Genomic DNA, 25,191 nt, shown 5'->3' with positions numbered 1-25,191 from the left:
TACCTGTTGTCCCCCCCTTGCCCTCCTTCTTTTTCTTCTTCTTCTTCTCCTTCTTGTCTTTGTCCTTGTCTTTGTTCTTACTGGCCAGCTGGAGCAGCCGTCCGGGCATCTGATGGCTGGAGGAGGAGTTGGAGGAGGAGGAGGAGGAGGTGAAGGGGTTGAGGCTCTTCCCTCGGGGCAGGGACTGGGACTTGCGCGGGGCGGTGGGCTGTAGCCGGGGAGGGGAAGGGGAGCTGAGGAGGAACAGCTCGGGGAGGTCTCCGTCCGCGGGATGATGATGGAGGGAGTCTTCAGACGTGGTCGTCTCTGTGGTCCTTCCCTGGAGGACACAGGCAGGCGGGATTGTGGACCAAGATTTATTATAGTTAAATCAAAACTAACCAAATAACGAAAATTTGAATTAATGTCGTTTTGGGTGTCAGCGGCCATTTTGGACACTGTGAGCTTGTAGATCACCTAATGGCTATTTTTGCAAATTTTCTAGGTTTTCCGAATCTCAGCCCTGACTATATTTCAATACAAAACTAAAACTAACACTAAAACGAATAAAAAAAAACACTAAAACGAATTAAAACTAAGCCATTTCATAAAATAAAAACTTCCGGATGCTAAACTAGCAAACCTGCTTAAAAATGTAATTAAAACTAAACTGAAATTGAAAACAGATGAATTTAGTTTTTACTATAATAACCTTGTTGCGGACAGGACAGGAGATAGGGGGCATGAGGAGGAGCAGGGATGGGGAGGAGTAGGAGGAGGGGGAGAGAAATTTAGGATAGGATAAAAGGAAAAAGAGGAGGGCGGTGGGGGAGTGGGGGGGGGGAGAGTTTAGGAGGTGACGGAGAGGACAGGAGCTAATAATGACGGTAGTAGTAGAAGCAATACTAGTAGTTTTGGCAGAATAACTCGCATGAATCCATCTCTCTTACCTCAGCCACCCGGTCTCTCTCTCTCTGCAGCGTGTCTCTGTCTCTCTCCAGTTTCCTCTGGGCGTCCCTCAGTCTCTCCAGATCTCTCTGGTACTCCTCCTTCTTACCCTGCAACTCCTCTCGCTCCCGTTCCACCTCCACGCGCCTCCTTCCTGTCTCCTCCTCCTGTAAAGTGAAGGACAATTCATAAACTGATGCCAAATAGCTTTGTTTGAAGCTAGATCTACTGTATGAAGCAAAAATCTATGACAGTGTTCATAGATTTTGGGGTCCATGGGGGGTCCCAGGGATCGTTAGGAACCTTTACAAGTCTGTACATCTGTGAGTTAACTCTGTGAGTGTACAAATTGAACGGGTCCATTTGGTTCCATTTGTAGAGAGTTATGGGGGTCCGTGGCCTGATGCATATCAAACCTTGAAATTAAAGCTTTTGAGAACTACTGATTCATGCCAAGTCACAAGGCCTGAAAACTATTTATGCACGATATTATCAGTAGCATATCGATATCGGCCGATATTTAATGAAATCCATATCAAACCGATGTCAAAATAATTCAGAACATTTTTCACCGATATTGACCAATATTTCACCAATATTGACACAATAATAATGTGACCATTAATGGCTTAGAAAATGAAAAATAAAAAAATTCTGCAATGAGCTCAATATAAATACAACATATAATAATGTAATATATCGGTATCGGACGATATGACCCTGCATATTATCGGATATCGGCCAAAATGTCAATATCGTGCATCTCTACTGAAAACAATGGCTTGTCTATTGTACCTGTACGTGCAGCAGCACCTCCCTGTCCATGAGCTCCCTCTCCGTCCTCTCCCACTCCTTCTCCCTGCGCCTCCTCTCTTCGGCGTGGGCGGACTGCTGCCTCTGGAGGGAGGCCAGCTCCTGCCGGTGTTTCTCCAGACTCCTCTGCTTCTCCTGCTCTATCAGGGAGTTGGGGCGCGAGGAGGGACGAGAGGACGGCGCGGTGGAGGAGGAGGAGCTGCTGTTGTTGTTGGAGGTGGAGCTGTTGGACAAGACCAGCACCTGTCGCTGGTCCTCGATGACGCTGTCCTGTTGCACCACCACCGCCTTACACACACACACACACACACACACACACACACACACACACACACACACACACACACAGATGTCATTGATTAGATAAGATAATATAAGTCGCTAAAGACAGTACAGCAGTAAAAAGGAAAAAAAGCGAATACAGGGCAAGAAAAAAGTACCGTAGATCAGTGGTTCTCAAACATTTTCATGTCAAGGACCCCCAAATTTACACTTATTAGCCCGCGGACCCCCATTTGAAAAGATATGCCAGGGACCCCCATAATAAGAGAATCGTTTTTATGGCTCTAGCACTGATTCTCAACCATTTGAATTTCAAGGACCCTCAGTTTGACATGCATTAGGCTCTATGGACCACCCAATTTCTCTGGACCCCAATTTATATTGTAAAATCAATGTTAATTTAACATCCATTTAGTCCATTTGGTTCCATTTGTGCACTCTCAGAGTTACAGACCCATAAGGGTCCATTTGGTTGCTAAGTATCCATCATTTAGCTGGGGACCCCCTGGAACTCCCTCAAGGACCCCTGGGGGCCCCCGGACCCCACTTTGAGAACCAATGCTGTAGATACAGCATGATGGAAAGACATCCCAATCAAAGCAACACCATCAGTAAGTTGGCAACATATATACTCTGTATAATATACAGAGTATGTATGTATACATTAGATATGCAACAGACAATATACAATTCACAACACTAGTATACACCCTCAGCAGTGCTAGCATAGTGCAATCATTTTAACAACATACATCTTGTATGGGGGCCCCTAGGCACGACATATTTTCAGTAGGGGGCCTGCGCCCAAATACGTATTCATTTGGGGGTCCTTGACTTGAAAACGTTTGAGAACCACTGCTGTAGGTAGATAGACGCCGCATTCTGGCATAGAAAGAATGAAGACAGATATTATTGATTAGCTAGAGATGTACAGATAGATCAATACAGAGATAAACATACACAACCAGACACTGCCTGAAGCAGAAACAGATTAGATTAAACCAATCAATAGACAGACAGACAGGGAAAGATAGTATGGATATAGTAGATACACTGTACAAAACAGACAGACAGACAGACAGAAGTTGGAAGTTAGAAAAGAAAGATTTGAAGGCATAGAGAGACAGACACACAGACAGACGCAGGTGGGAGGAGTGTTTACCTGTAATGCACTGAGTAGGTCATGGAGGTGAGACACGCTGTGAAGAACCTGCTATAAGAAAACAACAACGCTTCAGTTGACTTTCGGAAAAGGCCTTGGATAATGTGAGTGAACAATGTTGGCAGAGTATTTATTTATTTACGCCAGCCACTGTGGCCACTAACACCCTGTATTTAGAGCACTAATCCAGTCCAATAATCTGTGTACTCGCTCCCAATTAGTGTCTTATATAGAATCTATTGTTCAAGGCTGTGTTAATTGGGAAACACAGATTGATTTTGGAGAACAGACAAAGTATTAAACATGGCCTGTGAAATGTTGGTTGCTGACAGTGGCGTATCCAGACTTTTTGGACTGGGGTGGCCCAAGTGGGGCGCTCACGCACTAGGGCTGGTAACTTTCCTCATAAATGATATTCGAATATTGGTCTTAAAAATTGGCAGATATTCGAATATATTCGAATATTATTATTATTATTTAAAAAAATAAATATTTTTTTTTATGTTTATTTGACAGGGACAATACAAAAAACAATGTATCAAGTGCTCGGATCCAATAAAACATATATTTTGTTTGTTTTTATAACTTGATACATTGCTTTTTGTATTGTCCCTGTCAAATGAACCTAAAATAATAATAATAATAATATATATATATATATATATATATATATATATATATATATATATATATATATATATATATATATATATACATATATATATATGATTTTTTTAAATCGAATATAAATTTTCATATTCGAATATACATATTTTCCCAATTTTGGAATAATAATCGAATATCGAATATTCATTTACCAGCCCTATCGCGCACACACACATACAAAATACCATTGTATTTTGCAATGAGTTCATCCGTCATTGTCATCACAAATCTTCAGATGCTCGGAAAACCGGGCTTTTCGGTTTTCACTCCGAGTAGTCAGTGTGTGCTCTCCGACTGTATTTCCGAACCCCAACAACGTGTGTAATAGGCTGGCACCTCGCTGCAACCGGGGTGGCGCCACCCCAGGTCACCTCCTGCACACGCCACTGGTCGCTGATCGACTGAGAGACAAGAAGTCTTACCTCGCTGTTCCTCCTCAGTAGCAACAGCAGGTTGGCATTTCCTCCCTGGAGAGAAACAGAGAGAGATAAAAAGAGAGAGAGAGAGATAAAAAGAGAGAGAGAGAGAGAGAGAGAGAGAGAGAGAGAGAGAGAGAGAGAGAGAGAGAGAGAGAGAGAATGAGCTCACAAGCCGTCCATCTTGATTGGGATAATAGATTTCCTACAGTCTGTCTCCCTCTCAGCTTTCCTACTGTCTGTCTCAGAAATGAACAATGACAACTGGACAGAGATGCCCACGGCTCTCTCTCCCACCGAGCACCTCCCAGAAGCACACATAATTCATCCTCATCAGCTAACAGAAGCTTACATAACCCACAGCTTCCTCTAGCAACCAGGCCTGTAGGAAGTGATCAAGTGGCTAATTCACCGGACAATTATAGATTGAGAGAGAGAGAGCGAGAGAGAGAGAGAGAGAGAGAGAGAGAGAGAGAGAGAGAGAGAGAGAGAGAGAGAGAGAGAGACGAGAGAGAGAGAGAGAGAGAGAGAATACCTGAATACTGTCTATCGTTGCTGTCGGGCAGAAACCTTGTATCTCCATGTTTCACATTTTGATGTTTTTTGGTGAATTAATGCCGTACTTCATCACGCAAGAGAAGGGTGTCACACGAAAGTAATGAAAATAGCAGAGCTTGTAGCTCACAATTTGTAAATGTTTTTAAAATTAAAAAATTAAAAAAAGGAACGGTTTTGGACAGGTTTCCACCCGACAGCGTCGCTATGCTGTAGGTCAAATGCATAAAAGCTAAACAGTGAGTTGTGGCTCTCCACCCCCTCTCCACATTCACTGTGAACGCCAGAGAAATACACTCCGCCAACGTGACGCTGACATTTACTCCTACCCTCCCGCCCACAACATCTGACCTAGTGGCCTCAGCTTTGGTCCCAGCAGCACGAGCCACTGACTCCTCTGCAGAAAGAGAGCAGGTAGGAGTTCAGTGTCTTGCTCAAAGGTCAATTGGCAACATTTCTGAGCTAGATCATGTGCCAGCCTATACTGTACTTGTAGCTGGAGTGTTGTTGAGGTACAGTACTGTAGCTGTTGCTTAACCCATTCAATCCGGGAACGCATCTCTGTGTCATTTTAAGATTTATTTGGCTATTCAAAAATAGCAGATCTACAAGCTCATAGCGCAGCACCGAGTGCCGCGCTATGAGCTTGTAGATCTGCTGTTTTTGAAAAATCTTGAAAATGTGTGCAAATCTTTGAATTATATATTTTAAAGCAAACATTTGTAAAATGTTTTGTTCCAGGGACCCCAAGAATCAAAGATTTTAGTTACAATGTTCGCTTTAAAACATTTATATTCAAAGATTTGCACACATTTTCAAGATTTTCCAAAAATAGCCAAAGAAATCTAAAATGACACAGATGCGTTCCCGGATTGAATGGGTTAAAGTAGTCTGTCTGTATGATGGTGTCACGGGACCAAAAGAGCCGCCGAACTTGTAGATCAGGCCTATTATACCTTTTTCAGAACACTGTCAGACTCTGTCCGGCGCAGGTCTGCTGCCGTGTCCCCGCTCTCATCTCTGTCTCCACCTGCAATCATGGAAACACAAAGTTACAATCAAAGGCATTGAGCTGCCTGACACCTTTTTACAGTGTAAATGACAATGTTATAGCTTAGGAAATGCTGGAGTCAAATTCTTTAGTCTGTGTGTGTGCGCGTGCGTGTGCGTGTGCGTGTGCGTGTGCGTCATGAGAAGATGAGGAAAAAAATACATAATTGGAGAGGAGAGAGGAGCGCAGATTCCATTCTATTCAGTGTGTGTGATGAATTATGAACCTGATTGATAATGCATCGCCACCAGACGACAAAACTGTGCAGAACGTGAATAGAAGATCAGACTAGAGGAGCGTCTTACTCTTAGTGTCGAATCCACCGAACGTCTCAGCCCTCCGAGGCAAACACACCGGTCCCACACAACCTCCTCCTCCTCCTCCTGCGCCTCCTCCATCCTGCTGCCCCCCCACCGCCATGGCTCCTCCCAGGCTGCCGTTCACCAGTGTCTGGAGCGTCTCCACTGTTCACACACACACACACACACACAGACACACACGTTGGTTTAGTAAACATTTGGGTACATTGCATTGACTTACATTCATTGCACACCCTGTTACCCTAACATTAACCCTAATCTTATGAAAGTGCAGTACATAATCAATTATAACCCAAAATGTGGTGGCCCATGTCCAAAACACATGCACGCACGCACATACGTGCACACTCACGCACACACCGATATTCATAGCAAAAATCCTCAGTGTTCCTTTTGTAACATTTGTAACTCTGAGATGCCATGGAACCAAATGGACCCTTACAGCTCTGTTTAGTTCCATTTGTACACTCTCAGAGGTGAACTAGCACTCAGGATTTTACTGTGTGCACAACAGGATGAGGTCACACACAAAAACACACAAACCACAAACCTCCAGTCCACGGGGACAGGAGCAGAGACATACAGGAGAACACAGGTCACTAACTACATTACCTCTGTCTAACACTGTTAAGAGCCCACAGCCTGCAGCCTTCTTCTGCCACACTGCCCGCTGTGTGTGTGTGTGTGTGTGTGTGTGTGTGTGTGTGTGTGTGTGTGTGTGTGTGTGTGTGTGTGTGTGTGTGTGTGTGTGTGTGTGTGTGTGTACAACAGTTATACTGCCTGCTGTGTCATGTGGACAGGAACCTTTTCAATCTGTTCTGTTCAGTTCCATTCAAGTCTTTTCATGCTGTTCTCTCGTGTCATGTCATGATGCACTGTAAAATCTTCAGGGTTCATTGAGTCACCCCGATTTTTACGCAATGTTATTTATTTTATTATTTTTGTAAAAAAAAACTAAACAAAAGGCAAATATGCTATTTTCACAGTTTTGCCTTACGATGAAGTATATAGGGCTGACGTTTTTAAGCTGTTTCATATCAGATGTCATAATATACTATCATACTGTATATCATATCAGGGGTTGACACTAAGGTCTCAGAGGCACTTGCCCGTCGGGCAGGTGCAGGTCATGTTCTACTTGCCCACAGGTCTTGCCCACTTGCCCGAAAAGTAAATCGTCCTTTATAAAATGATGGTAAAATTAGAATTACCGTTCAATTCAACACATTTTTTACTTTCTACTTGTGAATTATGGGGCTGCACGATAAAAAGTTTCATACCTCAATATTTATGCCAAATATCTAAATAGCTATGAATATGACTATGGGTTAACACTTGTTATTTTATATTTTTAAGTGTAGCAACAGTGAAAACGGCACATTATAGGCCAACAGTGCTCTTATTTTACATTCCACAGACCATTTTGAAGTCCATACAAATAAACATAAATAATGTTTTGATGGATAAACGCAAATGATGAAATCATATATTGTCGTTGTCGGGCAAAAACCTTGTATTTCCATATTTCAATGGTTTTGTAATATGGAAAAATATGTTTGTTCATAAATGCCCTACTTCATCATTCAAGAGTGTAGCACTATAAGAGTAAAATAGCAGATCTACAAGCTCCCAACGTGTCGAGATACAATGCATTGTGAGCTTGTAGATCAGCTATTTTCACTATTTAAAATGTTGTTATTTTTTTTAAGGACATACAAGGTTTCCACCCGACAGCTACGTTATATAACCTATATATGGTTCTGTATCAGTATATCAGTCAGTTTTAGCAGATTTCATTCCAATTGGCTGCCCTATGAATTTCACAGGCCTGGGTAGACAACCTGGCCTGGCGGGGATCTGCGCACCAAGCACAGCAGCGCAGCGGGTGCACACAATTAACTTAATGAGGGAGCTTGCGACTAGTTTTGCGCACCAAAAACTGCTCAAAGAATGTCAAACTGTCATGATTCTAGCTGCTGAAACCTTCCTCTTTGGATTGTTGTTTAAAAAAGGAACAGAACATGGCTGTTTTTAAAGGATTATATTTATTTCTTGTCCGTCAGAGCGGTGAGGGCACAGCTTCTTTCTTATTTGAATGATAGCATAAACTTTGAAGTTGTTTCCAGTAATTCATTTCTATTGCGATAGATCCAGCCAGGATCTCTCATAAGTTTGGGATTTTACTGTATTTCGTCACATTTATTAATCTATATGCGGCTGTTGATAAAACGTCAGGTTGTTTAGCCTACCGTTTGATCTGCACAGATGCGCTGGCATTGATAATCCATGAGACGGCTGCTAAGCAGTTCACTTGTGTTATACCTCTACTGGTTAGTTAGTAAAATGGCAGTTCCAACATTCTAAAAGACGGGGAAAGTTGGGAAATTAATGATAATAAAAAAACATCGGGCCACATCAGTGAAATAATGGCCGATGTATCGGTTGGGCTCTAGAGCCAGTGCACGTAAAGTGTATGTGTGTGTGTGTGTGTGTGTGTGTGTGTGTGTGTGTGTGTGCAACCCGATCGCCAGAGGAAACGTTCGCTTTGAACGTTTTTGAAATTCCGTGAATAGACAACTGGAAAACCCGAAATTCCGTGCATAGCCGCCTCGCATCTCCCCCATTGTGACTAAACCATTTCGGAGGCGCGCAGTCTCAAGGGAATTGTCGCCACGTAAGGGGCCACCGAGCGAGCTAAAGCGAGCGAGTTGCCGTCCCGAACGTTGCGACATTCCCTTGTGCCTACTCAGCGCCGTTTGAGTTATGTACCGATAGGCACAGAATCGTAAATTTTGTTGTGGGGACTGCTCTGCTTCCGGGTTTTTCCACCGTGGGACTCGCCGTACATATGCACGGAATTTCGGGGTTTCTAGGCGACTATGCACGGAATGACATGCACTGGATCCGTGCAATGTATACTAATTCTCTGGCGATCAGGCTGGTGTGTGTGTTACAAAAAGTGTGTGTGCGAGGGGGGGGGGGCAGAGTGCTCTGGCCACGTTCATGTGTTTAGACATACATCTCGTGCTGTGTTTATAGTGAACTAAAGATGGTTGAGTCTCCACTGCCACTCAAACGCGCACTTGCCCGGTAGGGCAGGCTGAAAGCTAACTCCACCTGCCCGCAAGTTTTATTTACCTGCCCCGGGCAGTCGGGCAGGCGTTAGTGTCAACCCCTGCATATCATATAATACCCTATGTAGGAACACAAAGCACTAGCAGTAAAATAACAGGATCTGTGTTATATCGTGTTGTACTTGTCAGCAATATAATGAGGATTGTTACTGAGGTGCTTTTGCCATTCTCTGTGAAAACACAGTGTAAACACAGCCTATCTAAGTTCTGACCCCGCTTCTCATTATACCAAAGACCACCAACCCCGGCCCACAACAGATCTATATTCTTTTTCTATTTATTACGAACTACTGTGGGCTCTGATGCATCATCTTTTCCGTTGAGACCTCCGCCTCTGCACTCACACGTACCACCAACATGCTCACACATACCTTTTAACGAGCCTATAGGATCACATGACAACAGTAATTACACGGCCCCGATCAACCTCACGTATAGATGTGTGTTGAATACTCTTACTCTAGTCCTCAGAGTATATACAAAAGAAGCCACAACCATGGTATTTTACAATGACTTCATCCGACTGTCATTGTTGGAACAAAATGTTCAGATGCTCGGAAAACCAGGCTTTCGCTTTTCAGTTTTCACTCAGAGTAGTCAGTGTGTCACTGTATTTCCGAAAAGAAAAAAGAAAATAAGTGTGTAATAAGGCGGCACCTCGCCACAACTGGAGTAAACGCACCCCATCTATAAGTTCTGACCCCGCTTCTCATTGCACCAAAGACTACCAACCCCGGCCCACAACAGATCTATGCATTTTCTATTTACAGCCACCTAACAACAACTACTCTGATGCATCGTTTGGCACTTAACCCATTCAATCCGGGAACGCATCTCTGTCATTTTAGATTTCTTTGGCTATTCAAAAATGGCTATTTGGCTATTCAAAAATAGCAGATATACAAGCTCACAGCGAGTGCCACGCTATGAGCTTGTAGATCTGCTATTTTTGAAAAGATCATGAAAATGTGTGCAAATCTTTTAATATATATATATTTTTAAAGAGAACATATTATGTAACTCAAATCTTTGCTTAGGGCGCAACTATAGGTTTGTTTTTATCGTAAATGAGTGGATGTCCAATATGGACTTTTTCAAGAAAGATACCCATTCCAATATTTAGGAGGAGGAACTGCAGGAACTGGAAAGCCGACAGGCCAATATCAACCTCTTTCTAAAATATTCTGTTATCCATAATTAATGTAGAAAACGATGTGAATTACTAGGCATGTAGACTGCCCCAACGCTCCTGATTTCGTGTATAGAGGGGCGGGTGTATAGAGCCGGCGAGCGATCGCGCCTGATCCCATTGGTTCACCGATCTGTCCGTCAACCCCTGCCCCGTTAACACAACATTACGAGCGACGCCCACTGCACTCTGGTTGGTTGGGAAATGAAACACTTCCTCATACCGAGTACACCGACGCGCTGGGCCAGGCTTTTATTGTTTAGCAAAACTAAACAATAAAAGCCTGGAGATCGAGGCTACTAGGCATGTGATTCCACTGTCCACACATGTGCCTATCATTGTAGGCAGGCATGTTTATTGTTACTGACACTATTACTATTTAACCACATGGCGTCCCTATTCTGGGCATGTTATAAGGGGCAAAAATAACAGATCTACAAGCTCAGAGACCCCCCAAAATAATCATATTTGAACTGGGGACCCCTACCCTGACAAGCACTTGGAATTGTAGAAGTTGGGAATTACATTTAGTTTGACTCGATAATGTTGCGAGGAGTTCTGAGCTTGTAGATCGGCTATTTTTAAAATGTTTGCTTCTTTCTTATATTATTTGACAATTTGGCCAATGTTTGACCAGTCTCTATAGTATAGTTTGTTGATTACTTCTGATGCAGTAATGGTCTTTTTTCATTTTCTTTATTTTATTTTCTTTATTTTGTTTTAGGTATAGTATTAAAAAGGTCTTTAAAGTCCTTAAATTGACACTTTACTGTCATCTGGAGACCCCCCAAGATCATGTGGGGATACTACTGTATACAATTGGAGGAGTCCAGGGTTTCCTTCTGGACGGTGCAGTGGGTTAAGACCCCCCCCCCCCCCCCCACTCCAGTGGAACCTAAATGGAATTATACCAGCCTCAAACATCTGACACTTGAATGTGTCTCTCTTTCTCTCTCTGCACAGCCAAATCCTCAGTGTTCATTGATTCATTCGTAACCCCTGAGAGTATACAAAGGTAACCAAATCTGGTCCATTTGGTTACATTTGTATACTTTCTGTGTTGGAGGTGGGAGCAGCAGTGGCTCAGATGATAAGAGCGTCCGCTTGGGGAAATGGGAGATTCTCCGGTTCGATCCCCGGCTCCCCCTGAGTTAGTGTCGAAGTGTCCTTGAGCAAGACACTGAACCCCTAACTCATTGCAAATCTTTGAATATAAATAGATAAAGCCAACATTTATAACTCAAATTTGGAAATCTTTGCTTCCGGGGGTCCCTGGAACAAAATATTTTGAGATGGGGGTCCGTGGCCAAATGACATATAATTTAGGGGGTCCTTGACATGAAAACGTTTGAGAACCATGCCCTAACCATGCATGCAGGTTGGTGCCTTGCATGGTTTCCTGTGTGTGTGTGTGTGTGTGTGTGTGTGTGTGTGTGTGTGTGTGTGTGTGTGTGTGTGTGTGTGTGTGTGTGTGTGTGTGTGTGTGTGTGTGTGTGAATGGGTGAATGTAATGCACATGGTACAGCGCTTTGTAGAAAGGCGTTATAAACGCACCGTTTACCAATTAACACTGTGTGTGTCTTACCTTCCTGCAGGGCGTGCTTCATGATGGGTTCTCCGCGGGGCAGCGCCTCCTGGCTGCCGGACACGGCCCTGAATAGAGAGGCTTCGGCCGGGCAGCAGCCGTCGCGCTGCTCCGCCCCCTCTCCTCTGGAGGCGGCTGCACCTGCTGCCGCGTCTCCTCCTCCACACTCACACATCTCCCGGAACACCCTGGCCTTCTCCTCCAGCAGCGTCACGATCTGCTCATCCTTCTGCCTCAACAGGTCTGACGGCAGGGAGGAGGAGGATGACGGAGGAGAGAGGAGGAAGGAGGAGGAAGGAGGAGGGGAAAGATATGAATGTGGGGAGGAAGGGAAAGAGAGGAGATTAGGATGGGCCAAAAATTATGACACTGTTCCACAAAAACATCCATAACGCACGCGCGCGCGCGCGCACACACACACACACACACACACACACACACACACACACACACACACACACACACACACACACACACACACACACACACACACACACACACACACAATACCTCTCATCTCCTTGGCCTTGGTCTCCAGCAGTCTCTTGTCCTCTTCCGTCTCACTGGGGATCCCTTCATCATCATCCTTCTCTCTGTCCAAACAAACAGACGGCCAATCAGATACGGCCCGGCATCCACCAGCCAATCAGATACAACAAATCGAACACGACTAAGAGCCAATCGGATAGCTAACGTTACAGAGCCAATCAGATACAGTGACTAACACTCTATTCCTGCTGCATGGTCTAGGATCCACCAATCCCAGCCAGAGCTGGCATTGGTGAATCCAAATAAAAGGAGCTAATAGTGGTCAAGCAGGGGTCAGGGTCTTGCCCACCCATTCAGATCAGAGCCTCCGGCTCGGCCAGGCGCTCCAACAATCACAATTGGCTGTGTTTCGTGGGTGGCAAGCGGGTGATCTCTGTCACTGCACTAGTGACCCCTACAGGTTGGTCCATGTTCAGCAGGGAGCTGAACTGGGAGGGTTGGCGTGTTCCAGCAGTAGAGGTTAGTAGTTACAGGGACTGTATAGGCTGGAGGGGGGGGGGGTGGGGGGATTGGCATAGCGATTGAATTGGGCCGAAAAAAATATGTAAAAAATAGTTGATTAAAAAAGGAAAGGAAAAAAAAATAGCTAATAACACATTTTCTGCCAGATGGCCATGTCAAAGTGAGAGAGATAATCTAGCCCATCTTTCTCCAAAGACATTTAGATAACATTTAGCTGCTCTCATCATCATCATCATCATCATCATCATCATCATCTCTCTCTCTCTGTCTCTCTCTCTCTCTCTCTCTCTCTCTCTGGCGTACTGTGTGCAGTAAATCCTCCTGGTCGTTCCTTAACACCATTAAGACCATTCTGTCAGTATAAACCCAGGTACACTCTAATCCCCCTCCATCACAGCTTACGCTACACTGCTACAGCCTTAAAACCTGCGCTGTCAGACTCCCGGGTTACAAGGGAAACTCAGGTGAGCTTTCACTCGCCAGGATCAGAATTTTAAACATGTAGCGTGGGGCCTCCGGCGGGTCACAGCAGGGAATGGAGGGGAAAGGTTTGGGTTAAGGGCTGATGGGGTGGAAGAGGCAGAATGGACCTCTTTATATAGGAGTATACATTTTAACCCAATACATAATACTGTAATCACTTCTGCATCTAAGTCCTGGGTTACAAGGGCAATGGAGGTGAAGTTTCACTCTCCCAGATGTGAATTTAAATCATCGTAGAGGGTAATGGGGAGCGTTTGGGTCAGAACAGGAAATAAAGGCTAAGGAATTGAGTTGAGGGGTGAGGATTAGAGGTGATTGTTGAATTAAGGGGTGATGTTAGGTTTTTATTAAAGGTCGGGTTAAGAGGTGAGTTTAAGTTAAGGGTCAAGGTACCACTCTGACCCTTAACTTTAAGAGGCGGGGTTATGGAGAATTGGAAATGGCTTTCTATATTGGTCTGTAAATTCAATCAACATTGCCACACTGCAATGTGTAAACCACACAGCTTCCTACACACAGCATTGTGCTGTGCAGAATCCCAGGCATTGAGTAGCTCTTTCATTTAATTGAAACAGACTGCAAGCATCAGTGGTTTACCGGGTCGACAAGACTCTAATCTCCTCCATCAGTATCTATTATTGGGTTAAAGGAAATGTTTGCCTATTTTTTAACCTAATTCCCATCTAATCTGAGGAGCTCATATACTAGGTAGAAATACACAGAAGACATAGTTTTTTTTCTCCCACAGAATATTATGATCTGCTCACAACAGAACAACGAGATTTAGGTTCATAATCGGCAAAGTTTCTCTTTAAGGTATAATTATAACCAAAAGTCCTGGACCACGACTAATTCCTGGATTACAAGGGGGCAAAGACGTCATGTTTCACACACCAGGCTTTCTAGATCTCTAGGGGAAATGGGAGTAAAGATTTGGGGTAAGGGGAGAGATTACATTAAGGTGTGATGGATGGACTAATATATACAGTAGGGGTTGCACATTTCATAAATAAAAAAAAGAAGAAGAAAGACATTTTTAGTGGGGAAGGTATTTTAAGCCTCCTAAACAAGATATTCTACTGATGATAAACTTGCATGTCAGAAGAAATCTATCATTTTATTCAAACTGAATAGCTTCCAAGAAAGAGACATTCACAGATATTGTTGCATCTGCATACCAAAAAGAATCACAGTAGCAATACTTATTTTTAGAATAGGCTACAGTATTATCTTTGACACATGAGAACACGTTATACTTTTTGATATATTTTCAAATTGTCTTTTGGTAAAGCATGCTGTAACCCTGGCTGGCTTAGATAGCCAATCTCTCTAAAATAAAGTTCTATAAACATGTATATGTACAATATAATTTCTTATATTCTCATTCATATCTTATCTCATAAATACAATACAAATAGTTTCCTCTTACTACACTGTTATTCTTCTATTATGAAGAATACGCTATAAAACGTTATGTTACGGTTCTCGCGTCACCTTTCCTCCTCTCACACACACACACACATACACTGTATAAAGCGTCTTCTCATGATATCATATCACACTTTCCACTCACATGCAGTGCATGGCGTCCTGGACGAGTTGGATCCAGGTGTTCCGCTCGTCTCGGCTGCTGGCCAGAACCTCCACCATCTCTGGCCTGTCGGAGCCCACCGTGATCAGGAAGAGACCCCGCTCCTCGTTGGCCACCTCCCTAACGATCAGCTTCTGCAGGGACAGAACCGTGGAGCGATGGTCCTGGACGGAGAGGAGGGACCGAGAGAAGAGAGAGAGAGAGAGAGGGAGAGAGAGAGACAACAACATAATTAGACTATGACTGTAGGAGGAACTGGCCCCCGCTTCCCAATGGCTATGAGCGAGGGATGAGAGTATGATGGATGGAGAGAAGGAGGAAGGGAAGAAGAGAGGAGGGAAAAAGGCAGGGAATGGAGGCAAGGGGGAGCAAGGGAGAAAAGGGTTATGCTTGTGTGAGAGAAGATGAACAGGCCTTCTGGAGGGAGAGAAGAATGGAGCGATGGGAGGAGGAAGGAGAGGAGAGAACAGAATATCTCAAATTAAAGGGAGGAGAAGAAGGAGAGGAGAAGATCAGAAAGGAAGAGGAGATGAGGGGAGTAGGATACAGAGGTAGAGACAGACAGACAGACAGACAGACAGACAGACAGACAGACAGAGTATTAAGCCCGATTTAGACTTTGTTGTATGACGGCATCACAGACCGAAAATAAGCTCACAACGTGTATGAGCTTATAGATCGGCTATTTTCTGCCTGCGATGCTGTCGTGCGTCGGAGCATGAATCAGGCATTAGAGGGACACACACACACACAGACACAGAGCAGACAGGCAGGAAAGTGGTCATTAGTTTGTGTATAATGCAATGATAATTGAGCTCTGTATTAAATGGCTTACTGGTCGACGTGCACTGCAACGATATGCAATGACAAAGCTATTTAATGTGTTTTTAATGCCAAAGCCTTTGAACAGCATTTACATTTCATATTATCAGCAACAGATGAACTGGGTGGGGAAGGTCAGGTTGCTGATTGGTGGAGTAATTAATTGTCACAATATATCTAAGACCAACTTTCACACGGGTCACAGGAATAGCTATTGTTTAAACTATGACCGTCCACTCACCCTACATTAATTTCCATGTACTGTACATCTATATTTATGTGTGCTGAATGTGTGTGGGGGCGCATTAAATGACCCCAGCCCACAAAACGGCAAGTGACGTAAGCACAGGAAAAGAAACTTCTCTAAAACAAGCAGCCTTGTATAATAGGGCTGGGTTCCATGCCAAGGGACGACACCCAGAGCCAACATGATCACCACCACCTTATAAAAAGCAGCTAGCGGGCTTGCTAGCTGCAGCCGTGTTGTGCCGGCAGGCTAACCGTGGACAGGATGCTGTTTAGCAGCCGAACAGCTGGAGAGGAAAATGTGATGACTGCATCTCTGCACGCGCTCAGTAGGACCTTGTTAGATAGTGGGGGTGGGGACGGATGAGGCGGTGAGAGAAAAGTAGGGGGAGAGAGAGAGAGAGAGAGAGAGAGAAGAGAAATAGAGGGCAGGGCAGGGGAGCATTGAAGAGGGGAGAGGAATTCATGAAAGCGGTGAAGGATAGAGGAGGGTAGGAGGTTATGGAGGAGGAAGGGAACTAAAGCAGGGAGGAAGGAGTGTAGATGGAGGCGACAGCAGTGGCAGATAAGAGAGGATACGATAAGATATTCCTTTCTTGATCCCCGGAGGGAAACTCGGGCATCATAGAAGCAACAGCAGTGTGGGTGTTCGACCAGCAGAGGGAAGGAGGACAGACAGACAGACAGACAGACAGACAGACAGACAGACAGACAGACAGACAGACAGACAGACAGACAGACAGACAGATCCAGAGGGAGGCATGGCTAAGGAGACAAGGAGAGAGAGAGGACAGAACAGAGACGCAGCGAGAAAGAGAATGAGACTTTTGATGACAATTCCGTATCATACCAGAGAGGCGAAGACATATTTCTGGTCTTTCTCCTGAAGGAACACAAACACGTCTGACAGCAACAGTGCATGGACATCTAGATAGATAGAGAGAGAGAGAGAGAGAGAGAGAGAGAGAGAGAGAGAGAGAGAGAGAGAGAGAGAGAGAGAGAGAGAGAGAGAGAGAGAGAGAGAGAGAGAGAGACACAGTGATATAAAACGTGCATAGACATGGTCCAAACCTGGCCAGGGACCACTGGTGGGATGCGAGGATATTGCAAGTGGCCCCCCAAATAATTTTATGATAATAAAACACATGAATATAAAATAAATTATGTATTTTTTTCTTTAAAACCTTGCATTTTTGCAATATTGTAATCTCTGTAATATGGTTTATTATGAAATGAGAATGAAACTGTAGAATTGAAAGTGAATTGAGGTGAGAGAGAACGAGAGAGGAAGTTGGGGTCACATGGAGGGCAGGTTTCAATAAATGAAGACATTTCTATAATTGGAAACATGCCATTAAAGTCATGGTTATAATTCATCTTCACGGCTCACTGGCTTATGACAGACTCCTTTTCTTACATTCATTAACTCTTGCAAAGTAAGAAAATGTGAAAGCTACCAGAGGAAGAGAGAACAGAACCCAAGAAATGTGGCACTTGACTTGTTACAGTATGACCACGGCATCCCTATTTTTGTGCAAATCTTTGTCAAACATTCCCAAATGTGAGTGAGTGAGTGAGTGAGTGAGTGAGTGAGTGAGTGAGTGAGTGAGTGAGTGAATATGAGAGAGAGAGAGAGAGAGAGAGAGAGAGAGAGAGAGAGATAGACAGACAGGCAGACAGCATGGTGTGTAGTTACTAGGGGTGTGCCGATATATTGTCCCGCGATATATCGCGATACGTTTTCGTGACGATATGTATCTTTTTTTTTTTGCAATAATAACAATGCAAAAATAGAAGTATTTGTTTGCATTTGCTTCCCCCCCCATATATTTTCATTCGTTTTTTCCCCCCCATATATTTCCATAATAAAAAAGTTCCATATATCGTATCGTATCGATATCGTGGGCCCCAATATCGTGTATCGTATCGTGAAATTAGTGTATCGGCACACCCCTAGTAGTTACCTTTGCTGGCATTAAACTGGTGCACTCTGTATATAACTAGCCAGCACAGTGTTTTTTCTCATTAGTTCCTTTGAGGTGATAAGCACCTCTCCCATCAGCAAGTATTATGAGCCTAAACCGTGGCCATGTGGTGCTCCTGATGTGGGCCTGTCAGCAATGCTCTATTGACAATGTGCAACTTTGATTAATGACACCCATATCCCTTCCCTCCTTATTTGGGGAACCACGTAGACTGGATAAGGTGCTTACAAACCAGAAATAAAATGGTGTAATAAAACACAATGAAAGCCAGTGTGTTTTGTGGTGGGTTGTTCCTTTTCATTATAGGCCCATCTTTTAAGTCAGTTAGCATCAGCCCACTGCCGTGTCAACTTGTGAAACCATTAATTGCTCTGCCGATAAACATTAATGCTTACGTCCAAGTGCGAGAAAGCTGTGCGAGAGAGGAAAATGTTTGCGTGTGAGACAGAGAGATAGGGATAGAAGACATGAAAATAGACAGATAGACCTGTGAGTGTGAGTCTGAATACTTTTCATTTGGTTTAAATAGCTCTATATGCCAATAGCACTCGTTTCTATTTAGAGTGTCTTCAGTAACAGGGGGTCTCTCTGTCTCTCCAGCTTAATTTTCATTTAATTTCATTCTTCTACTTCTACTCCACTACATCTCAGAGGCAAATATTGTACTTTTACTCAACTACAATTGTTTGAAAACTTTAGTTACTAGTTACTTTGCAGATATAAATCATTACATTATAAAACATACATTAACCACTTCAGCCCTATTTTATACATAGGCTATCGCATCGCGACGCATTGTGAGCTTGTAGATCTGCTATTTTCAAACATTTTAGTACTTTTACTTTTGGTTCTTTAAGTACATTTTGATAGCAATACTTTTGTACTTTTACTGAAGTAAATTTTGAGTTCCGGACTTTTACTTGTAACAGAGTAACTACATTGCAGTATTGATGCTTTTACTTTAAGTAAAACATTTGAGTACTTTTTCCACCACTGAGTGCGTGCGCGCGTGTGTGTGTGTGTGTGTGTGTGTGTGTGTGTGTGTGTGTGTGTGTGTGTGTGTGTGTGTGTGTGTGTGTGTGTGTGTGTGTGTGTGTGTGTGTGTGTAAATGTCCAACCTTTGAGCCGTCCCTGGGTGTTCTTCAGCTGCAGCGGTCCGTCGTGGATGTGCCGCCTTCCCCCCCTCAGCAGGTCCTCCCTGGCGAACATCTGCCCGCTCCTCATCCTCATGATGGACTTGCTGTCGGTGCGCGCGTGGATGTCCTTCAGCCGCTGCCTCTTCTCATGCTCGTTCACCTTGTCGTCCACCGCCGTTATCACCTCCTTCACCAGCCGCACGGCCTCGTTCAGGTCCTCGAAATCGTCCTCGCTCTCTGCGTGTAATGATACATTGAATACTTTTACCAAACCATACTTTGCATACACCGTGGTTCTGACAAAGGGCTGTTCACACCGTTTGCGTGTTCTCGCAAGTGATGGAAACATTACCGAATACCAGTGGTGTAAAATAACTAAGTACATTTACTCAAGTACTGTACTTAAGTACAATTTTGAGGTACTTTTACTTTACTGGAGTATTTCCAGTTGTCTATACTTTTACTTCTACTCCACTACATCTCAGAGGCAAATATTGTACTTTTACTCCACTACAATTATTTTGAAACTGTAGTTACTAGTTACTTTACAAATATAAATTATTACATTATAAAACACTTCAGCCCTATCTTAAACACTATTTGAAAATAGCCGATCTACAAGCTCACAACGCGTCGCATCGCGACACGTTTTCTTTGCTGGCAGCGCCTGTCTGCCATGATGCATTTCTATGGTAAAGACGGGCTGGTGCACTCCTCTTCCCAGCCCCCGAGCAACGTGCTTCAGCACCCACCGCCTTTTGGCGCAGCGCCCGGGGCGCTTCAAGCTGACAATAGTTTAACTTTTGGAGAGGAGCGCCGGGTTTTTCATGGTCCTGATGTGGCATCACGCTGTGTGCGAGCGCTAGTATGGACATGAAATCCAAAGCGCAAAAGGCGTTCTCTATGGACACGGCCCCAGTGAAAACCAGTGCTTTCCCGTAACCCGACACCAGCGTGGGTGTCGGGTTGACAAAGTCGCTTGTTGTTTTGGTCGCAGTGTGTTTGGTGTGGACTCTCTGTGCATAATCATTGGATTACCCAAATTGTGGAGAATCAAACGTATACATAATTCATAGGATATGGAATACTAATCGAGGGCATAGAGCAAAGAAACATCACTGTAAAGCTCCTTTAGGGATGTTTTTGGAGGAGGAAAATTACTTGACAAGTTGACATGTACATTTATTGAACAGCGATGACTTGAGGATCTTGAGGATTTAAGCCACACCAGGGGACATGTTGCAAGTAAGCCAGAATTGGAGTGTTTGAACAACTTAAAACCCTTGAAGCAGAATTTGATACAAAATGAGAATAGAATATGCATAGCCTTCTACCAGATCAGCAAGGAATTAAAGTGGCTTTGTTTTAGAAATATTACTCAGCTTACATAGACACAAAGTGTCTTTGAGGGCTTGTATCTTAAAATCACAATTAACGTGATGTTTTGTTTTAATCACCTTTAGTCTTGCAGAAGGTTATGCAAATTACAAAAGGGAACAAACAAAGCACAACGATTCTAAAGATAAGAGAATTGTATGACAATTCAGTATGGCTGAAGGGTGTTTTTAGAGAGTATTATTTTCTCCTTGCGTGTCTTACATCACACTATTGTGTCTACTTGGGAGAGCAGGGTGGTGTGTTTTTATTCAGTACATGTCAGAGTTGGCAGGAGAAAGTCTTCTCAGAGAACCTTGAGGATTAACTCACAACCCCTCACTTCATATAAAACTAGAAACACACGCATGCACGCACACGCACACACACACACACACACACACACACACACACACACACACACACACACACACACACACAAGCCCATTTCCCATTGAACTATAAAGCAGCTTTAAGGGTAGATTAGTGTTGAAGTACACAGTTGGCGGCCAGACCATTAGACTTAAAGGTGTGTTTGATTTATCAGCCTAGACAGCCTGGCAGATTCCAACATGAATACATATCCGGAATCCTTGTAAGCCCACTGTTAAAAATGTCTTCGTGTATGCTAATGAGTTCAGATGGGAATATTGTTTGGATCGGCGGTTCTGAACAACTGGATATCCGAACTACTCGACGGCGGGCACCGCACTGCCTCGAGGCCTTGCCACTGCGCGCACCAAGTTTGAAGTCGGTCTGTTACATATATGCATATGACCATATATGGGCATAGTGGTCGGATCTGTGGCCTGGACAACCGGATCTCTGTATCTGTCAGTCCATGTCCCTTTTATGCCCATATATGGAGATCGCTGATGTCATCAGTATATACCCAATTGCCCCATTTTGTGCCCATATATAGAGCTGACTGATTTGTTTGCGCCTGATACCATGACAACACATTGAGGTTAGACAACACACTCCATATGTGGGCGTAGCTGCATTGGGAACTCCATTTGTTATGGCTGAGTCATAGTGACATGAGTGTGACGACGTGGTCCGCCGACCCGCTCCCCCGCCGGTCAGTCCTCCATTAAGCCAATTTTAATATAAGATTTAGTAAAGATTTGAATTAATAGAAAGTCCTGAAAAGTACATAAGCAAAAGCTAGCAGGAAGATACAGCAGGTAAGCTAGCCAACAGCTACGGTCTCGTAACGTGACAGTGACACTAACCTTTGGTGTGCTGAAGCATCCTCAGGATCAGGCCTGGATACTTGGTTATTCTCTGAGTCACCAGCAGGATGCATTCTGGGATACCCAGTCGTCGCACCACGCTGCTGCTCATTTTTCTCTAGATGGAAATAACACAGGAGACGATATCGATAAACCAGACCCAAGATACAGCTGGCAACAAACAGAACAAAGAACATTGTTTCATCTCCACTAAACCTGTTGTTGAGTATAACCATGTGTTCCAATGCTAGATTACATCATGAATCATCATTTCTGCAATCAAAAGTTATGAGGAACACACAGCTGAGACAATTGAGTTTTGCATTATAAAACTTTAGGTTCTTCAGTGTAATATTCACTAGTGAAGAATGTAGGATATAGATGCAAGACACCAAGCGAATGTGTGCATGCATACGCACGTACATACTGATGTGCGCGCACGCGCCTGTGTGTGTGTGTGTGTGTGATGTGATGAAAGTCTTACTTTAATAAAAGCTTGGAAGCGTTTGTCTTTGGTCAGGAGTTCCTTGTACAAGTTGACGGCTTCATTGTGACGACTGCAGAACTTCCCATAAACCCTTTTCATGCACTCAGCACTGGACCCTGAGAACTGGAGAAAGAATGTCAGTATCAGCATATTAATCAATCAATAATCCAATACTTATTTTTGTAACCACTTAAATCCTATATACTGTCCTTCATTGTCTGGGGTTCCCCAGTAGTTTTTCCCAGGCGTGGCATTTCTTTCCCCCTGCACAAAATCTCTTTGCTGCAAAATAGCCGATCTACAAGCTCACAACGCGTCGCAATGCGATGCTTTGTGAGCTTGTAGATCTGCCATTTTCACAGAATGTTTTTGCCTATTATGACATGCCCAGAATAGGGATGCAAGAGGGCCATTATATTTCCACACTGACTCCAGAGGGCCACATTGCATATACTGTCGGGCAGACACCTCTTATCTCTGTATTTTAACTTTTTTCGTAAATTAATGTCGTACTTCGCCACTCTATGTCACACAAAAAGTAGCAAAAATAGCCGATCTACAAGCTCAAAACGCGTCACGTTTTGAGCTTGTAGATCTGCTATTTTTGCTACTTTTTGAATTGGAATCCTGAAAAGTAACATTTTGATTTAATTTCAAATGCATTTAGTTATACTGTACTTATGTTAACTTTATGAACTTAACACATTGGAATGTAAATAAAACAGCGTGATCGTCTATTAACCAAATTAAACATTAGGACGCAGATCTGCGTCCTAGATTATTCTGGCAGCCCACGGTTGTATCTAATAGGACGCAGATCTGCGTCCATGGCAGCTTATGTGTTAAATACAAATACATTGGACATAAAAAAGACAATAATATTTCAATACTAGTCATTAAGCTACTAATATAGACTGAAGTAATTAAAGCGGGTCATGTTTGCATGTTTGGAATTGTAACAGCTTAAATCAATAATATATCAGTATTCTGATATTAACCTGCGGGCCGCATTAAGTGAAGGCGGGGGCCGCATGTGGCCCCCGGGCCGCCAGTTGCCCATGTATGGTCTATGCATAAAAGGTGATTACAAACATATATATATTATTATTATGATTTTAAAATGTAGCGGAGTGAAAGTCATCAGCAGGCAAAAACATACTGATGACTACAGTAGTACAGTAAATGTACTTATTTACTGTCCACCGCTGTCATTCACTGACCTGGTGGAGCAGTACATCTCCTATCCGGTTGACGATGAAGCCTCCTCCACCTCCTCCTCCCGGGTTGTCCTCTCTCTCCTGGTTGTCTCTCCTCCTCTCCAGCAGACGGTGGAGGTGTTGGGTGTGGAGGTCCAGCAGCTCGTCCAGAGCGGTGAACAGTCTGTCCAGGGTCTGTGGCTCCAGGCCCACCTCCTTCTGGAGCCCCTTGCTGTAGACCTCCGACATGATCCGCAGGGTGCGGACATGATGCATCTCCGTCTGCATGAGTTCTGTTGGAGGGAGAGAGAGGGGGAGAGAGAGAGAGAGAGAGGGAGGGAGGGCGGATGGACAGAGAAGGCCGTGGGGGATTAGTGTCCGTGTTGTTAGGGCTGCGATCTTCTCAACAATTATTTATAGCCAGTGGTGTAAAGTAACTAAGTACATTTACTCAAGTACTGTACTTTACTGGAGTACGTTTCCGAACTCTTTTTGAGCAGTTTATTTCAAAAGATTTTCAATTTCTTTTTCGTTTTCACAATTATTCATAAAATATCTAAATTCCATAAAACAATACATTAAAAAAACTTTTGAAGTAGTGAGCTGTTAGATCTGCTATTTTCACTAGTTTTGGTCCCGGGAAGACATCGCATTTCTCTTTTGGGTCACAACCAAAAGAGTTTGGGAACCACTGATCTAGATATGTGTCTGTGAACCTATCTGAACATCTCATGACCCACAACAACTATAAGCATGTATAGATACTGTCATCATAGATGCATTCATTACATGCAGAATTGCAGATAGTACAGACAGACAGACAGACAGACAGACAGACAGACAGACAGACAGACAGATAATCATATACCGTACACATACCGTATATGACATCCTGTCTCTTGATGAGCTCAGTGTTGAGTTGTTTGAGGAGGTCCTGTTCCACAGTCAAGCTCCAGGAGTCAAACTCCAAATCCTTCACCTCCGCTTCAAACTCCCCCATCAGCTGTCCATCCATCATCTCTGTACCTAAGACCACAAACCATCACACACATTGTACATTTATAGTGTAGTCTATATCAATTAAGTCTCATTCACACTTCGTTGTACAACCACGTCGTTCAGTTATAAGAACTAATACATACTCAATGCTTCATAACAATAATAATGACACATTATAGGCATTTTATAATGTCTTATAAGGTCAAGCATGAAGCATCATATTACTTCATAACTGCTGATCACTGCTATAATGCATTATAGCGTGATTATAACTCACTATAAATGGCCATTGGGTGCTTTAAGTAAAGTGAAAATACAGCATTACATCTATGCAAGAACACACAAAAGGTTTCTATCTACACCTCCAGGAATGTCATTACTTTACGTAAAGCATCCAATTTAATTATAATTAATAATAATTATAATACAAAATCGCTTGTCAGTGTCAATGAGGTATTAAGTATGTTGCATGACATAGACTTATATAGCCTATTAAGTCATAAAAGGCTATATAAGTTTATAAGTT

The 25,191-nt window shown here is 43.4% G+C and overlaps 1 protein-coding gene across 4 annotated transcripts in view; it reads right to left on the bottom strand.

Moving 5' to 3' along the window:
• akap13 (A-kinase anchoring protein 13) overlaps positions 1-25,191 on the bottom strand; it is a 98,795-nt gene that overhangs the window by 7,622 nt on the left and 65,982 nt on the right. For 3 of the 4 annotated variants that reach the window (XM_080434829.1, XM_080434826.1, XM_080434828.1), the window contains 16 exons: positions 24,546-24,692; positions 23,691-23,959; positions 22,468-22,593; positions 21,984-22,101; positions 19,357-19,611; positions 17,104-17,180; positions 15,168-15,349; positions 12,611-12,693; positions 12,101-12,343; positions 6,178-6,336; positions 5,778-5,851; positions 4,273-4,317; positions 3,185-3,235; positions 1,723-2,028; positions 930-1,094; positions 4-319 (listed from right to left, as the gene is read on the bottom strand). In XM_080434829.1, the coding sequence (XP_080290955.1) occupies positions 4-319; positions 930-1,094; positions 1,723-2,028; positions 3,185-3,235; positions 4,273-4,317; positions 5,778-5,851; positions 6,178-6,336; positions 12,101-12,343; positions 12,611-12,693; positions 15,168-15,349; positions 17,104-17,180; positions 19,357-19,611; positions 21,984-22,101; positions 22,468-22,593; positions 23,691-23,959; positions 24,546-24,692 (2,616 nt within the window). The remainder of the gene's footprint in view (positions 1-3; positions 320-929; positions 1,095-1,722; positions 2,029-3,184; positions 3,236-4,272; positions 4,318-5,777; positions 5,852-6,177; positions 6,337-12,100; positions 12,344-12,610; positions 12,694-15,167; positions 15,350-17,103; positions 17,181-19,356; positions 19,612-21,983; positions 22,102-22,467; positions 22,594-23,690; positions 23,960-24,545; positions 24,693-25,191) is intronic. The other variant, XM_080434827.1, reaches the window with a different exon arrangement.

The sequence above is a fragment of the Gymnoscopelus braueri genome (assembly GCF_963280865.1).
Source record: "Gymnoscopelus braueri genome assembly, chromosome: 1".
Lineage (NCBI taxonomy): Eukaryota > Metazoa > Chordata > Actinopteri > Myctophiformes > Myctophidae > Gymnoscopelus > Gymnoscopelus braueri.
This window is presented reverse-complemented; position numbering and strand designations above follow the sequence as displayed.